The following is an 18,952-nucleotide window of genomic DNA, read 5'->3' as shown; positions in this document are numbered from 1 at the left end:
GTTTATAAGATATTCAGTGAGTGTGTCAGAGACCTTTTAAAATGGTGTCTATAATGAACGTTGTAACTTTGAAATTATCAAAATTCATATAATATCCACCTGGTAGACACAACTTTGGGGTCTACCGAGAAAAAAATAAAACATATAACAAATCATGGTTCCAAGGGGGAAAATTGCATTGGAAAAAATCCAAGGTTTATCAGTGGTGCAGTTTTACAAACAAAAATCATGATGCTATTATTTAAAAATTTGGCTACAAAGTGCATATACTATCTACCTAGAGACATATCTGTGTCTTTCTCATGATTTCGAGGGTCAAATAATATAGGTGAAGACGAATTACAGAGATACGCTAATGTCCATTATGTCAAAAAAATGTAGAACGCTCCAAAAAATTGCATTCGAATTGGCCACCATTGATACAAAAACGGCAATACTTCATATCCCACCTAGCGCCACTATTTTGGTGTCTCTGCTATGTTTTAAGGCTCATAAATATATGTTTTACAAGAGTTAGTGACATAATTAGATGATGGTGCAGCAATAAGTAAACATCCAAAAAACGAACTTTAAAAAATGAGGTACACTTTCACCTAAAAAGTACCATAATTCACTGATAAATATTTCAAGACACAACATTTTAGTGCTTAGGACTATGATTAGGGGACAGCAGTCATATTTACGCAATTTAGAAGTCGCCTGGACGATAAGGAAAACCGACTATCCTTGTTATTTGTCCCGGCTTATTATTTTAGCCTTCAAACAACAATAGTGTAGATTTTGTTCACCTAATTATGACTATGTTTAGGTGATGGAAGTCTTTTTAGACTCATTTTTAAAGCCATCTTTGAATAATAGGCAAAAGAGTTAGTGACATAAGTAGATGATGGTGCAGCAATAAGTAAACATCAAAAAAACGAACTTTAAAAAATGAGGTACACTTTCACCTAAAAAGTACCATAATTCACCGATAAGTATTTCAAAACACAACATTTTAGTGCTTAGGACTATCCTATGGTTTCATGATTAGGGGACAGCAGTCATATTTACGCAATTTAGAAGTCGCCTGGACGATAAGGAAAACCGACCATCCTTGTTATTTGTCCCGGTTTATTATTTTAGCCTTCAAACCACAATAGTGTAGATTTTGTTCACCTAATTATGACTATGTTTAGGTGATGGAAGTCTTTTTAGACTCATTTTGAAAGGCATCTTTGAATAATAGGCAAAAGGGACAGCTTCATACCATTGAAACTAATCCAAAAGTATTATTTAACCTTTGAAACCATAGTGTAGACACCAACATCTTATCTCACAGATGGATTCTAAATGGATTATGCAAATTTTAAAGTATTAGCAGTCATTCTAAACTCCTTTATCGGACGCCATCTTGGATTTTTAGACATACAAGACCATTGATAGCCCTTGTAACTTATCCTAATGTATAACTTGACCCTTTAAACCAAGGGTTAGACAACACAATCATATACCCCAGGCGGATATTAAACAAACTGTTTCAGTTTTTAGGTAACAATATAAGTTTTGAAGCCTTTTGGGATTCTTGGACATGCTGGACCTCTCAATGTCCTTGTAACTTGTCCTAATTAATTACTTGACCCTTTAAACCAAGGGTTAGACAACACAATCATATACCCCAGGCGGATATTAAACAAACTGTTTCAGTTTTTAGGTAACAATAGCCATTTTAGACTCTAAGTTTTGAAGCCTTTTTGGATTCTTGGACATGCTGGACCTCTCAATGTCGTTGTAACTTGTCCTAATTAATTACTTGACCCTTTAAATCATGGATGAAACATCAAAATCATATACCCCAGGCTGATATTAAACAAACTATGTCAGTTTTTCGGTAAGAACGGCCATTTTAGACTCCATTTTTGGAAGCCATTTTTTATTTTTGACATTCTGGAACCACTAGCTGCCCTTGAAACTTGTCTCAATGTATACTTGACCCTTTAAACCATGGGTTATACTGAAAAATCATATTCTCCATGCAGGCGGTTATTAAACAAACTGTGTCGGTTTGTAATTAACGACAGTCATTTTATACTTGATTTTTGCAAACCATCTTGGATTTTATTGGAGGACCACTGATTGTCTTTGTTACTTGTCCCAACCTATTTCCTGAGCCATTAAACCATTGGTTAGACACCAACATCATATCCCCAAGGCAGATAGTAAACAAACTATGTCGGGTTTTAGGTTGTTTTTTTATAGATAACAATAACTATTTTAGACTCCAATTTTGAAAGCCATCTTGGATTTTTGGACATAGTGGATCGTTGACTGTCCTTGTAACTTGTCCCAGCTTTCTACTTGACCCTTGAAATCACCAATGAATAAAACCAAAATAAAAGATACTAAAGTAGGTAATAGATTATTGTGAATTTTTAGGCCATGGCAGCAATTTTTACGCAATCTTGGATTTTCAGGTATTCTGGAGTGCTTATGTTCATTTTTTCCTTTTACCCCCTACACCATTGAATACATGTATGCACCGAAAACGATGTCTAGGGTAGATAAAGAGTCGGTTTTGCTAATTTTCAGTGAATGGCGGCCATCCTAGACGCCATGATCTTGAAAATAACCACTTTCCCGGATGCGGATTTTGGTCGATTTTTTAGTATGTTATTCCTGATATCAAATAGTACCAAAAACAATTTTTTTGGGTTCAAAATAGAGCAAAAAGGGTGTAGAATGGCGGCCATATTGTTTTTGCCAATTTGAGGATTTTAACATCAAAATCAAGGTTGGCAAACAGCATATTTGGACTCAGCGCCCTCAAATTGTGATAAAACACTTCTCAATTCAGCATTAACACGATTTGCTTAAGGCAGTCTACTTTTCTCAAATCTGGACCTGACTATTAGGATGGATGCAGTTGCCCATAGGAGCCACAGAACGCCGGTAGAACGTCACGGAGTACAGCGTTGTCATTTAATTAGTGGTCTCCGATTTTCAGACAGCCTTGGTAATGAAAAATATCTTTAGATACAGTATTGTAAACAATGTGAAACAAAACTTATTCAGCCCTAAAACGTGATTTCTCCTATATGTCAAACGTAAGGAAATAGGAATTAGGACCTCTTTTCGCGTCTGAAAACTGTGATACATCTTTTAAAACACACGACGAATTCGAAGTTTGTGAACTCATAACGTCTGAAATTAATTATTCATGCGAAACGTTACTTATAAATATTGTTTACAAAATATATGTCATAGAGCTATATGAATAATTTCAGAAGCGCATTATGAATTATAGATATCGATATGAAATTAAGATAGCAAACAATTATAGTCCACCCCCTTCCGTGAAACTAGGGCCAATTTTCCTTATACAGCGCACATGACAATTAACTGCCATTTCAAATTAAAAGGGCTAAAATGTTTTTTTTTAATATTGATATATTAATCCACAAGAAAGTGAAAGAGCAAATTCTTATAACTATTTGCTCATGAGTAAATAGATTAATTCTGAAAGCGATACAGATTCAATTTCCTCAGCTCATTTTTCTTTCGAAGAGTGAAGTGCAAATGGAAACTGGGACCCGGTTTCAAAAAGTCTTACAACTATGGTAACTTTGCCATTGCAGTAACCACCATGGAAGCCTTGAGTTGTGATTGGTTGTTGGGCGGTGCCACCATTGTTGTTACCAAATGACAAAGTTACCATCTTTTGTGAAACGGCCCCAGATCAGTTGGTAAAAATCAGCCTTTGTGACGTACGTGACAAAGTAATCACTCAGCTGCAGCATCGAAAGCCAAGCCATTCTTTATACACAAAACTGGAGAAAAATAAAAATCCGTGCCAATTGTATTCAGCAAACAGTTGAGTCAAGCGTGGTTTGATCACATATTCGTATAAATTCAAAATACATTTTGAGAAGAAAACAAGTGTCCAAATAATTTGCCATTGCTCGCCATTTAATTCCAAACGAGGCATCAAAACACATAGGCAATATGCCTAAATAACATAAAGGTTATGGACATCAACACAATCTGAATAATGTCGTGAGACAAAACAAAAGACTACGTATGCATTAGAACTGTGGCATACTGAAAGATATGGTCACGTGAACACCAGGAGGGTAGTAACTCCTCCCTGGGGCTGTTGATCACGTGACCCACCCGCAGGATAGTAGTTCCCACGGGTATTTCCCTTAAATCTTGGTAATCAACATCTTTGGAGCATATACTTTGATATTAGTATTGGTGATCTGCGGGGTGATCTGTCAGGTTTCAAACAATTTGTTTCTTAACACAAACCTTCTACATATTGTATAAGGCTATCCTTTCATGCTCCTCCTTACCATTTACGTGTAACAACCAAAATTAGCCACATTACGTACTATGCTTCCTTAAGTCTGAAAATACATATGATATGTATATACATATATCCATACTATATGATTGTCTCCGCAACCATGTTGTATCTATGTATGCCTTCTTGATAAACGCTGTAATTGCCCGCCCAACCTTCCAACCTTATGCAGGCCAAAGAAGAGTTACCTTCAGATTTCCCGTGCTCCTAATTTCAAACATAAAATCAATGTCTCTCCCAACCTCCCACCCATGCTGACATAATTCTGCCCAACCTTCCAACCATAATGTAATGTCTCACAGGAGCATCATAAATCGTGGGAGGGGAGGGAAACTTGTTGCCTCGATTGGATTTCAAACTGCAATGGCTTTATACGTGCACACGTCACTATAGAGCCGGGGTAATAGTATATATGCAGCGCTTAGAATCATTTGTATTAAGCGCTATATGAATGCTGCATATTATAATGCAAGTTCTCCTCTGTGATTCATTCAAAATGATATGCAACTAGAGATCAGATGCACGTTCTGAAACAATTTTAACTATTTACATAGTTAAGCACCTGACTTATTCTTCAATAAAGCTAACACTTGTTTCTCTCAAAATTTTACTGATCACTAAAAATGATCATTATCTTTCATTTGGATTACATACTGTTAAGCAAAGTTTAAACTTACTCAACTTTTTTCATGAATGAATACATTTCCTTACCCATTCTAATAACAGGAATGTTTAGTTCTTTGGTACAAAAGGCCCAATTGTGACTGTTCGAATGATGCGTTCGCATGCTGGATTCAACACAATCTGTACACAATGATAAATCTAAATACTATGATAAAGTACTTTATCTACCAAATGAAAATACACTTTTGAAATCATAGCTCTTAAGCGGTTAAAATCGTTATTCAGCGTTTAATTTTTAATGTGTTTAGTGAAGCAATGGGAAATCGTAATTTCCATTAAAAACAGGCCTACACCATCAATCATGACAGATTATAAATATCAACAGAAAAGCCGATTATACTGAAAACGAAGATGACGATTATTATGACAATAATACAATAGTTATAAAAAATCGCTTTTTTGTGTTTTTACTTTATATGTGCACCGATGAATACGTTGGTAATGGTGGCGGTGTCGGTGTTGACTGCTGATGACATCACGGTGTTAAGCGCGTCGATGAGCTTGACACTTCGGTCAACATTACTATTTTGCGAAAATGACTTCAAATATTTTAGGCTAAAAGAATTCAACTCAGCAACTGGGTACAATAAAGTTTGATAGTATAGCATCTACATTTCTTGAATCAGGAAACTTCCGGGAAATCATCATCATAATAATATACTTATATATCTTCGTGTTTATTTCTGGTACCTATTTTCAACTGCCGTCCATGTGTTCACCATGTTCATTGCATTTCCATTTCCCCCAATCACATAGTGGTCCTGAACCTTCAATGGTGCTCTTAATGGTGCATGTGTATGCTTGGTCTTAAACCAAACTATGATATCTTGCATCTCTATCCCCAATGAATGTAAGAGTATACCACAGTAGACATCATCCCAGGGTGCAGGTGGAGCAATCTTCTGAGAAGCTTGGTAAAGAAGATGAGCCACCTTTCTGGAAACAACATAACCGTATCCTCGAGGAAAGGGTAACCAGCGATCAGCCGAATAAAATTCCCGTGGAGTGTACCACTTATCATCAGGATTGCGGTGCGGAATCCAGTTGATTGCTCGCTCGGCCAGGGCAAAATTCGAAAGAAACGTCGAAGATGTGTTTGATTCGAGATCATTGGCAAGGTTAACGACGTCGACGATACAATCATCATCTGTTGACATTACAAAGTAAGTATTACTGCAGGAAATCGATGCCCATTTGAAACCCATAATGGTTTTGATGGTTAGATTATAGTAGGTATCTATGAAGTCCTCTTGAAGAATATCTCCGTGTAGATCAGCCTCCTTCTGGAGATCAACCTGTGCAATTGAATTATATTTACTTTGTCTTCCAAGTAGAAATATAATCGTTGCAGACACATTATACTTCACTATTCCCTGGCCGTACGTTTCTCTGATTGTATTCCTCTCTTTTATGCTACTCACTCTTGTCTTGACGAGGATAAGCAAAGTTATATTTTCCGACTGCTTGCATTTATTCCGAGGGTTAATGAGGATGCGATAGTCATGCTGGTCTATTTTGGACTCCCAATGAAATTCATTTCTCCAACCAAGTGCCTTTCTAGAGGAAGGCTTTTGGATTGTGGCAGGGTTTACTTTCACGTTGTCACCAACATTATCTGGTTTGCTCTGTGTAACATGGCGGTCTAATGCAGTAGTCGTCTCATCTTTCTTTTTAGAACGAGTTTCAAGCGGACTATCCAGATGCATAATTGTTGTCCAGAATAAATAGAAAAATGTACACACCGTGTTAGCAAGAACGATGTAAATCAATGCTCTCTTTTTGGACACCATATTTATTTACTAGATTGGGAGACCTAAAGAGAAGATTTCCTCGTAGTCGTTCTGCTGTGTCTGTTCCAGTCATACCATGGACCATGCTCATACAAAACCGAATCCAAAGAGGAAACGCAGTAAAGAGAGACCGGGATATTCGTCAATGAATAACAATTTTGTGAACTGATTTATTTTCTCATTTGGTTCAATGCAAAATATCTCCTTGATCAGAAAACCATAACCACCAGACAAAGGGACCGTTACGGTCCAGTTCGTCCTCTTTTCGGGGTAAACCCACTGAACTGGAAATACCAGTTCAGTGGGTAAACCCAAGAAGATTCTATGACTGGAGTTCCAACAGGCAACAAATTTATTCAAGCAGCTGTTCACTTCTATAAAGAAGCACAAAAGAAAGAACAGCAATAAGGACATTTTGATGTCCGCCTTCGAAGCCGCCAGTTTCAGTGAAGAAAGCAGAGGGGTGAAATTTTACGAATATCCATTTGTATAAATTTTCCATCTTTTATATTAATAAACAAACTGAAATTTGAATGCATGACAAAACATCAATAACCAAGCACTATTACGACGAGATATTTGCCCAGATTATATCAATTAACCTGTAATTATCGGGGAAAAAAAATTGACCTTTAATCAAACCAGATTTTAACACTTTTCCGATCGTTTGCGGCGAATGAAAATTTCAAATGTGGTCTGTAGAATATTGTTGTTCATTACTGTATATGCCAGATGAGTGCCCGCACATGCCCAGTCGAGCAAATTTGAGTCACATTTCAGGACATATTGCATAGTTTATTTTCGCATGCCTCCGAATTATGTACTACACATAAAACCAGACCAAGATGCGGCGAAAAAGTAATTATCATCACAAAAGCATATTTCCCTTTATGTACGTGACCTATAGCTGCGGAGTCATGCGGGAATCATTTGTCTACACAATTGCAAGAGATCCCAGATAGCAAAGTATCTGGGGCCCATATGGGAATCATGTGGGCCTACTGGGGCCCATATGTACCATGTAAAACCCATATGTGGCCCATATGGTTTGTCCCACCTATAACCCAGATAATAAAAACCATATGGGCCCCATGTGGTATCTATATGGGCGATGTGGTCTTATTTCAGGGTCGACCGAGCCCAGATAGAAACATATTAAACCCATATGGGGCCCATATGGGTTTTCCCACCTAGAACCCACATAATAAAACCATATGGGCCCCATGTAGTATCTATATGGGCGAAGTGGCATAATTATGGATCGCCTGAGCCCATATAGGAACATATAAAACCCATATGGGGTCCATATGGGTTTTCCCACCTAGAACCCACATAATAAAACCATATGGGCCCCATGTGGTATCTATATGGGCGAAGTGGCATAATTATGGATCGACTGAGCCCAGATAGAAACATATAAAACCCAAATGGGGCCCATATGGGTTTTCCCACCTAGAACCCACATAATAAAACCATATGGGCCCCATGTGGTATCTATATGGGCGAAGTGGCATATTTCTGGGTCGACTGAGCCCAGATAGAAAAATATAAAACCCATTTGGGGCCCATATGGGTCCTCCCACGAATCCATATAATAAAACCATATGGGCCCCATGTTGTTTCCATATGGGCGGTGTGGCTTATCGCCTGATCCCAGATAGAGACATATCTAACCCATATGGGGCCTATATGGGTCTTCCCACCTAGAACCTACGAAGTAAAACCATATGGGCCCCACTTTGTATGTATATGGGATCGCTTGAGCCCAGAAAGAAACGTATCAAACCCATATGGGCCCTTTATATTGGTCCTACCTGAAACCAAAAAATAAGTAAACCATATAAACCCCATGCGCCATCTATAGGGGCGATGTGGTTTATCGCCTGAGCCCAGATAGAGACATATCAAACCCATATGGGGCCCATATGGGTCCTCCCACGAACCCACATTATAAAACCATATGGGCCCCATGTGGTATCTATATGGGCGATGTGTCTCATCGCCTGAGCCCAGATAGAAACATATCAAACCCATATTGGCCCCATCTGGGTTCTACCTAGAACCCATGAAATAAAACCATATAGGATCCATGCGGTATCTATATAGGCGGTGTGGCTTATCGCCTAAGCCAAGATTGAGACATATTAAACCCATACGGGGCCAAATGAATCCTCCAAACTACAACCCACATGAAATAGTAGAACTAATAATTGGCCATATACAGTATCTCTGTAGGCGATGTGGTCTGATATAAATCTATTAATCTACTGATAGACACATAATAAATCCAGGTAGCACACACATTTGTGTATCGAATGGGTCTGTATGTATACATTGGCGATACAGGGGCCGAAGGGACCGCCCCCACCCCCATATTGATGGTCTAAAAATCAGGGGGGGGGGAGGAAAAAGAGAGGAAAACAAAAAGGAGAGGAAATGGAAAAAAATAAGAGTGGACAGGAGAAGAGAAAAGATAAAGTGGGAGAGAGAGAGACCGGGCTTTGCATGTAACCGAAAGGAAATGGCGCTTTATAAATGCCCAACTATTATAATTATTACATTAAAGAAAAAGACGAGGGGGGGGGGGGCTGGGAACAATATAGGCCGTTATATTGTGGAAAAAATCTGCTCACGCTAATTCGCACTCGCCTTTTTTAGATATTGTGCAGGGGAATGGTTAACTCATCACTTCACGGGGAATTATTTCATAAAAAGAAGAAAAACTATCAAAATGTGTGTATGTTTTTGTTTTGTTTTGTTTAATTTGTTTGTTTTACTGATTTCAAGATATTACAATTAAGTCATTACAACACGTCCATGGCGTCATCTATTAACACGAATGTATCATAGTCCGTCATTATAATTACTCATATTATTTAGTTACATAAATTTTACTTATATCGTAATCATTACTTTTATTTGCATGATGCACAAGAAGTAACCTGATTCGCTCAGTTCTCTAAATGACGGCACTATTGTATAGGCCTATTATCATAATTTTTCTCGTTGCGGGTTAAGGATGGGCGCGAGTACGTTGATTGATTTCTAGTTGTTTTTGTCGCCCTTGTTCAGTCATAAATTTACTATTGCTAATTCTTATCTTCAAACTTATAGATTATCAATGTCTAGTTATAAATATTTCTCTATGTAGGGCCTACGTTTAAGGTCTTTATATACGTTCTCAGTTTACTACAATAATTCTCTTCCAGTATCTATCTTCCTGAAACTGTACCCACTGATTTAACTTGATGTCGTTAAGAAAATGTATTTAGGTTTTCCCAAATATGAGAATAACCTACATCTTTCATGAATAATTCTAGCTTTTGACAAAATCCGTTCTTTATTTTTATGTTTGATTGATAAATGTTAATTAGCATGTTAGCCTTTGCATTTGTTACTTGACACTAAAATCCGATCATGTATTTTAAAGCTCAACATAGATAGTAATCAAGGTATATTTCACATTGTTGGTAAATCTCGAAGGGGTAAAAAAAAGGGGGGAAAAAGAAGAAAAAAAAAGATTTTTCTTCATTTTCACATTTTTTGATATACTTATGATGAGAACTCAACCCCATAAAAGTTCGCTTTGGAATGCCTGCCTTTTCTAGAAATCACATGTTTAGTGTTGATTTTAGGGATTTATCGGGTACCCTATGTTTGTGATCTTACAATTCACAGGTTAGGTTCTAATCGTGTTAATGCATCTTAAAATAAAGAAAAAATTTGAACTTTCAAAGGAGAACACCCCAGATAGCAAAATATCTGGGACCCATATGGCCCATATGGAAACCATATGGGCTAGAAGTGGGTAGGTCCACATGGGGCCCAGATATATGGGGCCCACTTGGGGCCCATCTGGGTTATATCTGGGCCCATATGTACCAGATGAATATCATCTGGGCTGGAGATGGGCATTTCCAAGTGGGACCCAGATGGGCTAAAATATGTGGGACCCATCTGGGTTATATCTGAGCCCATATGTACCAGATAAGCATTCTGGGACCCAGATGGGTCACATCTGAGCTCAATATCACTGGATGATCGATCTGGACTGCACTCATGAATATTCATTACAACAGTAAATGACCAAAATTTTAGCTAATACGGCTATAACAATTAATATGTTTATGTTTATGCAAGGATTTCACCATGAAAAGTTTCAGAAAAGTATGTAATTTATTACCATAAAATTAAAAATCAAAACATTTAAATTTCAGGAGAAAATTTTCAAGGTTAAATATTGAAAATTGTTATCAACCATAGCCTGTCAAGTATAGCAAACTCGCTCTATATATAGAAGTCAATAACAAGATTCAGTGATTAGGTGTAGGATAGGATTAGGATAGGATTAGGATTTAAGGGTAGAATGTAGGATTATAGGATATGATAAAATGATAAGGATTAGAGTATTGGGTTGTATATAAAGTCACCTTAATGATACAAATTAATATATTTTTTTTAATTGATTAAAACATCGTGGACCCACATGGCCCACATTGGAACCCATATAAAAACACAGTATTGTTTTCATATGGGGCCCATACGGGAGCAATGCGGGCCTGCCCATATTCAACCCACACTAAACCCACTTGGCCCAAATGGGCCCCACATAGGGTGTACATATGGGTCCCAGATTGGCCAGGTGGGGCCCATATGGGCCCATACATAGCCCAAATGGGCCCCATATGGTTTACATGGGTACGATGTGGGCCTGCCCATATTTACCCCACGCGAAACCCTGGCCCATATGGGCCCCAGACGGGGTGTACGGTGCAAAAAACACAAGGGGCCCAGATTGGCTCATATGGGCCCATACATAGCCCACATGGGCAACCCATATGGGGCCCACATTTTAGCCCTGATAAGCCCACAAGTAACCCATATGGGCCCCATATATTTTGCTCAATGGGATGTTGAGCAAAGTGCATACCTGACATACTTTCTGCTGGCGGCTTTTAACCTTGTTCAAAGAGATTTTATTTGCTGTTACTCCATCTCATTTGAAACCACCTTGGTAAACCACAGTAAATTAAGCTGTGAATTTTCCTTGTATGACAGGTCTTTGTTCAATGTCGCCGTTTTCATGAACACTTGTACATGCCAAGGGCGTAGGCTGATGAGCATGGGGACATTTGGCAAACTTTCCTAAGAATTTGTGCATTAAATCATGGACCAAATACTCTGAGTATAGTAGGTCCATGGCTCAACCATGGACCTATTACGAAGGGTCAAAGTGATGAGCGCTGCCTATTGTGTGTGTGTGCGGCAGGCGTATAGCTATATGTTAAACGTTCATTGTGCAGATTTGTATATATTATGTTTGTTTACGTATGTATGGTATGTGCATGTGTGTATGGGTGTTAGGGTGGGTGTGTGTATGTGTGCATAATTATGTAAAGTTATGTTGAAGCTTGATTTAAAATGGGATGCAATGATAATACATTTAGGTTGATTTCTGTTTTCCTGCAAATCATTTATATAGCCATTTAACATTAATTATTATTAAAATACATAGAGGGTTGGGGACTCAGTTAAGTCTCTTTTTTTTCAGATATAAAAGTATAATTTTAAGGAGTTTCATTCCGTCCTTATTTGCTTCAGTTCTTGATAAATATATATGTACTTTTTTGCATATCCTTGTTGATATGAAATGAAGATTTGTATTTTTTTTTGGTATTTATCTGCAGTTTATGTAATTCATTTGAATGAAATCCTTAATAAAAACATGTTGAAAAAAAAAATGAAGCATGCATAGTGATATGCCTGCTATTATCTTCTGAAGATGTCATGGGAGTAGAAGCATATAATTTTTCTCTGATGACACTGATATTTTTGCTATACCAGAATGCTCTTCTTTTGGGGTTTACAATTAGAAAGGGTAATCGATATTAATAAAGGTATGGTATTGAAACTATAGGAAAAAAAGCTGGCTGTGCATTCCCTATATATTAGGTTGGGATACCATGTCAATTTGGAAAGGGAAAGACTTCCACTCTGAACTTACTTAATCCTCTTTCAGACTGATTTTACCCCTCTTCAATCTCAATTGCAAGTTAAGTTATACTTGTGTTTAGAATGGCACAATATTTACATACGATACACCCAAGTGGCAAACGCTAGCCCTAGAATATGCATTATGGTGGCCCCGATACTAATAATGGAACAAGTTCTGATAATTCCATGATGGGAGTATCCACTGTGCTATGATCAGGTACAGGAATGCCCTCCTAACGTATATCCATACATGAAAGGTAAGTTGCATGGGAGTCTTTCGGATAAGAATTTCTCCTGATAAAGATCCTGAAAAAGAGCACATCAGACATGCTCTTTTGCCGACTTTTCAGTTGGGGTAGGCTCTTAATCTTTACATTTATTATTAGTTAAGAAAGAGATAAAGTATAAATACTACAGCTTTAATTGATCCTGATTCCTGTCCACTTCTTCTGCATCAGGCTCTGTAGAGTAAGCAGTAAGTTCAGAGTGGAAGTCTTTCCCATGCCAAATTAACACAACATGGTATCCCAATCTAATTAAAGGAATTGTCTGTGCATAGCCAGCTTTTTTTCTCCTAGTTTCAATACCATACCTTTATTAATATCGATTACCTTTTCATCAGTTTGCAGAAGACTTGTAAACCCCAAAAGGAGAACAGTCTGGTATAGCAAAAATATCAGTGTCATCGGAGAAAAATTATATATGCTTCTACTCCCATGACATCTTCAGAAGATAACTGATAGTACGTGGAACAGGACATTAGGCCTACACCCGCACTTGTTTATGACACAGTGGTTGCTCCCCATAAATTACAAGAACTTACTTTTCGATGCCGTCATAATTCATATTGCAAATGTGAAACGAAGTATACAGCTGAGGCAGAGACATGCAGTCGATATTGCTGAGGAAGGGGAATACGACGAGCATCTGGTCGAAGAGGCCGGACTGAGAGAGGAATATAACAGGACATGGTGTAAAATGTTACATTTGTATAGATTATTTGGAATCACATGGATTGATATGATACGAAAATGTGACACTTTTTTAAAGGTCAAGTCCACCCCAGGAAATGCTGACTTGAATAAGTAGAGAAAAATCAAACTACCATAGTGTTGACAATTTCATCAAAATCGGATGTAAAATAAGAAAGTTATGACATTTTAAAGTTTCACTTATTTTTCACAAAACAGTGATATGCACAACTAGGTGAGTCAGTCGATGATGTCCATCACTCACTATTTCTTTTGCTTTTATTGTTTGAATTATACAATATTTCATTTTTTTTTATAGATTTGACAATAAGGACCAACTTGACTGAACCATATAGTATCAAACAATGCTAATTCCACGTGTTCAGGGAGGAATTAATCGTTGTATCACTTGACAATGAGGAGAAAATTAGAATATTTTGTATAATAAAATACAAAAGAAATAGTGAGTGGATGACGTCATTGTCTCCTCATTTGCATACCAGCCAGGATGTGCATAATAACTGTTTTGTGAAATTAAGCAAAACTTAAAAATGTCACAACTTTCTTATTTTAATCCAATTTTGATGAAATTTCAGTGTTATGCTTGTTAGGTGGTCTGTCATGAATATGACAGATCACCTATTATATTCGTCAGATTTTACTTTATTTATTTTTATTGCCAAATTTTGTTCCCACTTTATCTCAAAATCGGGCTTGTCAAATTTCTTGATTTTCATGTTATGTATGGAAATTATTATGGAATCGCGAAACGAAACTTTTCAAGGTTATCAAATCATGATGACGTCATCTAGGCGCCATTTTGTAAAAATGAATTATTGATCATATCATCGCAACTAATCATAAAAAATCATCCATATTTGCATCATATCAAGTTCAGATGACAGGTCATCAGGACATGTCATCAGAGGTCATGCAAAGGTCACGACGCGCACGTACGCGCGCGTCAAAATAAAAAAATTCCCCAAATCAACCGTGGTCAAGTTTGGGTACGTTTCAGGTCATTTTGAGCATGTCAAGAATTTGCGCGCGCACAGGTATGCGTGCGCGTTCTTGCACCTACCATCGGTATGCATCTTCGAGTCGTCATTTATTTTATGTCTGTCCATTGTCCATTATCTTCTGATTAATTTGATACCTCATTCAGCCTCTTACGACCAATAATACAGGAATGCGCGTCCATTCAAATTTGCATTACACGCGCGTGCAAACTCGCAAAATAAGTCATAAGTGGGCAAAAATATGCCTATACAAAATTCACTGTAGCTCTTCAGGGAGTCCGTTGACCCCAAACTTTTCCTCACTCTTGGATATAGTCAAAATCTCATCTGGAGATTGCGTATTAACGTCAAAATTACGTTAGAAGTGAAAATTAAACCTTTTCGCAATTACGTCAACGTATTTATGCATATTTGACCCTATCTTCGTTATTACTTGTCAATTTTCTCTTTAATTTTGATTTGATGTAGTGAAGACAATTCTCTACAAATAATGTGTGAATGATTTTCACTTTCAACCACAGCATTAGTGTGTTATGACCTGTTTAAGTTTTTGCTAATTTTTTCTGGACCTAATTTTTGAGAATTTTTTTTATTAAAATGCTTTATTAATCAATTGTATGGTCTTGCTGAAAATATCAAGCCCACTTGCTTTGCGGTTTTTTATGTAGGACATTTTTTTTAACATTGCCGGAACTTTTTAAGGGGTAGTTTTAACATTGTAAAACATCATTTATGCATTTTTTGGTAAATGCTACAATATTGAAACGCTATTTGGTTGATTAATTTCATTTTAGACATTTTGCGGAAAATCCTGGATTTTTTCTATTTGGTTATTTTCTCTAAATATAACATAACAAATTTTCAGATACCTTCTGTGAAATTAAAAATAGTGCAATTTAGTAAAATACTAATTTTCCCGAAATATTGCGGGAAAATTGCCAGTATTTAAATCTTTTACCTGACTTTTTTCAGTAAAATCATCAAGAAAGAATTTTCAAGTAAATGTTAAAGTCATACACAATTAATTAATGGATATTGAAAATTCTTGACGGAAGATATTATGTGAAATGTTTAGGAATTTGCAGAAATTTTGCAAATATTTCCCCTAAAAAAATTCTACTTAATTCTTTTATCAAATACATCACTGATGAGTTTTGAAGTGAATGCTGTGAAATTGTATCATTCCGAAACTTCTCATTAAAAATAATTGAAATTTAGCAGAAATTTTGAATAAAAATATTTAAGATATTTTAGTTTTCAAAAAGTATCACCTTAGAATTTTCAAGCATTCTGTGAAATTGATACCCACTGACATTGTGAAAATTCTTGCTTGAAATCTTAAAAGAAAAATTGCTGACAGTAGAAAGAAATTTTAAAAAGATTTTGCATAAAAAACATGAAACTGTCCATTAAAAATTAGCTGCTCTGAAAATGAAGGCGCCTTTTATTGCGCAATTTTGGAAAGCCAATTTCGGTAAATCGTCTGAAATTTTTGAGAAGTTTTTAAGGCATTTTACGTGCTCCAAACTTAATTTTGTATTTACCGTATTGCATTATCACCACCATCATTATAATCATCACGGTTGTCATCACCACATTAATAATCACATTTAGCAATGGTCAAAATGTATTCCTATGATGTCTATGATCAAGATTATCAATCATATCTAAATGATTCATTTCATACATCATTAGCCGACACTGAATGAAAAATCATGACAGAACACCTAATTCGTCCTCATGACGAATTAAAATCTAGTTGGATTTTTCTTTTCTTATTCAAATCAACTTTTTGTTGGGGTGGACTTGATAAACTGATAAACTCCCGCGTTCATTTTACCTTTGGTGACCCTAACATGATATGTTTATTCCATACACTAGATAATAAGTCATAATTAAGAGGTTGACCTATGTGAAAAGGATGGTGTGGTTTATGACGTTGCCCCAAGGGTACCAAAGTGGCCCCTATCAGATTCTCAATATACACATCCTCAACATAACCTAAAGCCCAAAATATATACATATGATACCCAACTTGTTTGTATTCCAAACATGAGTCCGCATAACATGTTGCATTGCTTAAATTTTGTGTCCTTATTTTACCTTTCGTTACCTTAAATGACCTTTAATTGCCCTGAATGCGTTCTAAATGCCTTGTGATTCAGATAAGTGGATTTGATTTTGCATTTGCTAATTTTGATATCACACATTATGTTTATTCCGCTCAATAGAAAAGTAACAATTAAGAGGAATGTCAGAAAGTCTGTGTGGTTTATGACGTCACATAAATAAAATTTCCTCAAGATGCCAAGGTCGCACCCATCGGATTCTTAATATGCACACCCTCAACTTACAGGTAAATGCTAGTTTTGGTAACGATATCAAAATGAGTTCGTACAGAATCTAATGAAATGACCACCAAAGTGTCTGTTTGTATAAATAAAACGCATGTGCCAAAGGATTCTGGAAGAAATTGTGTAATTGCTGAGAAATCAGCAAATAAGCACAGGATTCGGGCCCGGGGGGCCACTTACATTGACGAGTGGATACCATGCGCGACCAAAAAAACACGTAAAAAGGATGTCTTTTTCACGATAGGGCACGTTACGTACGTAACGTGATAAGGGTGTTAAAAACACAAAAATAATGAAAAAAGGGTATCTATTTCGCTAGGAAAATTACGTGTTTAGGGTCGAATTCGCGGGGATGATAAAACAAAATTAAAATGTTTTATAAAGGATGTCCTTTTTGCCCCAACATTTCGTGTTTAGAGTCCGATTTGCGCGAGGTGTAGAAGGTGGGGTCGTACTAAACCAAATAAGGTAAAGCCGACGACCGAAGGACCCGTAACAATAAAACATTCCTGTACTTGTTTAGGGGTTCATTTCAGGGAACATTTGCCAAGAGTATCGTTTTGTTACCAATACTTGTTAAGGGTAGGGTTTCACACGCCAATACTTGTTAAGGGGCGCATTTTCAGAATATGGAAATTACGTGTTTAGGGTGCTTTTCGAGACCCCATGGTCGCGCATGGTATCCACTCGTGAATGGAAGTGGCCCCCCCCCCCCCCCGGGGATTCGGGTAGAGCGTCGGGCCCGACGCTCAAAGCAATAATTATACACAGTCCCACGTGCGCTTATCTGTGTTGGGGAAGTTCGATCAGTCTGAACATTTTTCAGCGTAGATTTCAAGATTTCACAAAGTTCAGTTTATGTAACTGTACCAGATCTAGATCCTCGATGATATACTGACAATTAAGCCTGGTTTTACAGACTTTCTCATGAAATCAGTGTTTACTGCAACTACTGGAATTTCTCTTTAACTTTAAGCAAAACTGAATGCCAATAATACCTAACTTGTTTGTATTTAAAACATGATATTTTTCGCCTTATATGTATATTACTTACATTATTTTGTAATGCAATAAATATTTTACCTTTAATGACCTTTAACTAAAATGTGCCTGATTTAAATGCCCAGTGATTCATATATTTGCATTTGATTTTTCATTAGCTTTAACATGTTTAATTTGATACCAAACATGACATGTTTATTTCGTAAAATATGAAAGTCATATTTAAGAGGTATGTAAAAAAAGTGGGCGTGGCCTATGACGTCAATTTAAAAAAAATGCCAAAGGGTGCCCAAGCACCTGTCGGATTCTTGAAGTATACTTCCTATACTACAACTTTCAGCAAAAAATTGCATATATACAACTTGACGGTCATGCAATAATTTTGATCATAATCTACCCGACTAAAGTGACATACCACGTGATCCCGCACACCTCGCTCAAATCGGACCCTAAGCACGTAGTGTTGGGGCAAAAAGTACATCTTTTATAAAGTTTTTAGTCTTTTTATACCCTCGCAAATTGGACTGTAAACACTTTTTCTAGCGAAATATATACCCTTTTTCGTTACGGTGTTTTTGACACTCTTCTTACGTTACATATACGTACCTTGCCCTATCTTTAAAAAGAGAACCTTTTTTATTTTTTAAGTGTTTTTATTATTATTATTGTTTTGGTCACGCATGGTATCCACTCGTCAATGGCCCCCGGAGGTTATCCCAGATAATTTATTATGAAAACCCCATACCAAAAACATTTGTAATATGATCCAAGCGAGGGCAAAATAATATATTATGCCCAA

At 36.9% G+C, this 18,952-nt stretch overlaps 1 protein-coding gene across 1 annotated transcript; it reads right to left on the bottom strand.

The window, feature by feature from the left end:
• Window positions 1–4,170: 4,170 nt before the first annotated feature.
• Window positions 4,171–6,978, bottom strand: LOC129260792 (beta-1,3-galactosyltransferase 5-like). Its single transcript, XM_064114250.1, has one exon. It carries the CDS (start codon window positions 6,811–6,813, stop codon window positions 5,701–5,703), a length of 1,113 nt encoding a protein of 370 aa, XP_063970320.1. The 5' UTR covers window positions 6,814–6,978; the 3' UTR covers window positions 4,171–5,700.
• Between the last annotated feature and the right edge of the window lie 11,974 nt (window positions 6,979–18,952).

The sequence above is a fragment of the Lytechinus pictus genome, unplaced genomic scaffold (genome assembly GCF_037042905.1).
Source record: "Lytechinus pictus isolate F3 Inbred unplaced genomic scaffold, Lp3.0 scaffold_19, whole genome shotgun sequence".
NCBI lineage: Eukaryota > Metazoa > Echinodermata > Echinoidea > Temnopleuroida > Toxopneustidae > Lytechinus > Lytechinus pictus.
Note: the sequence above shows the minus strand (reverse complement) of the source record. Positions and strands in the feature narration are given on the sequence as shown.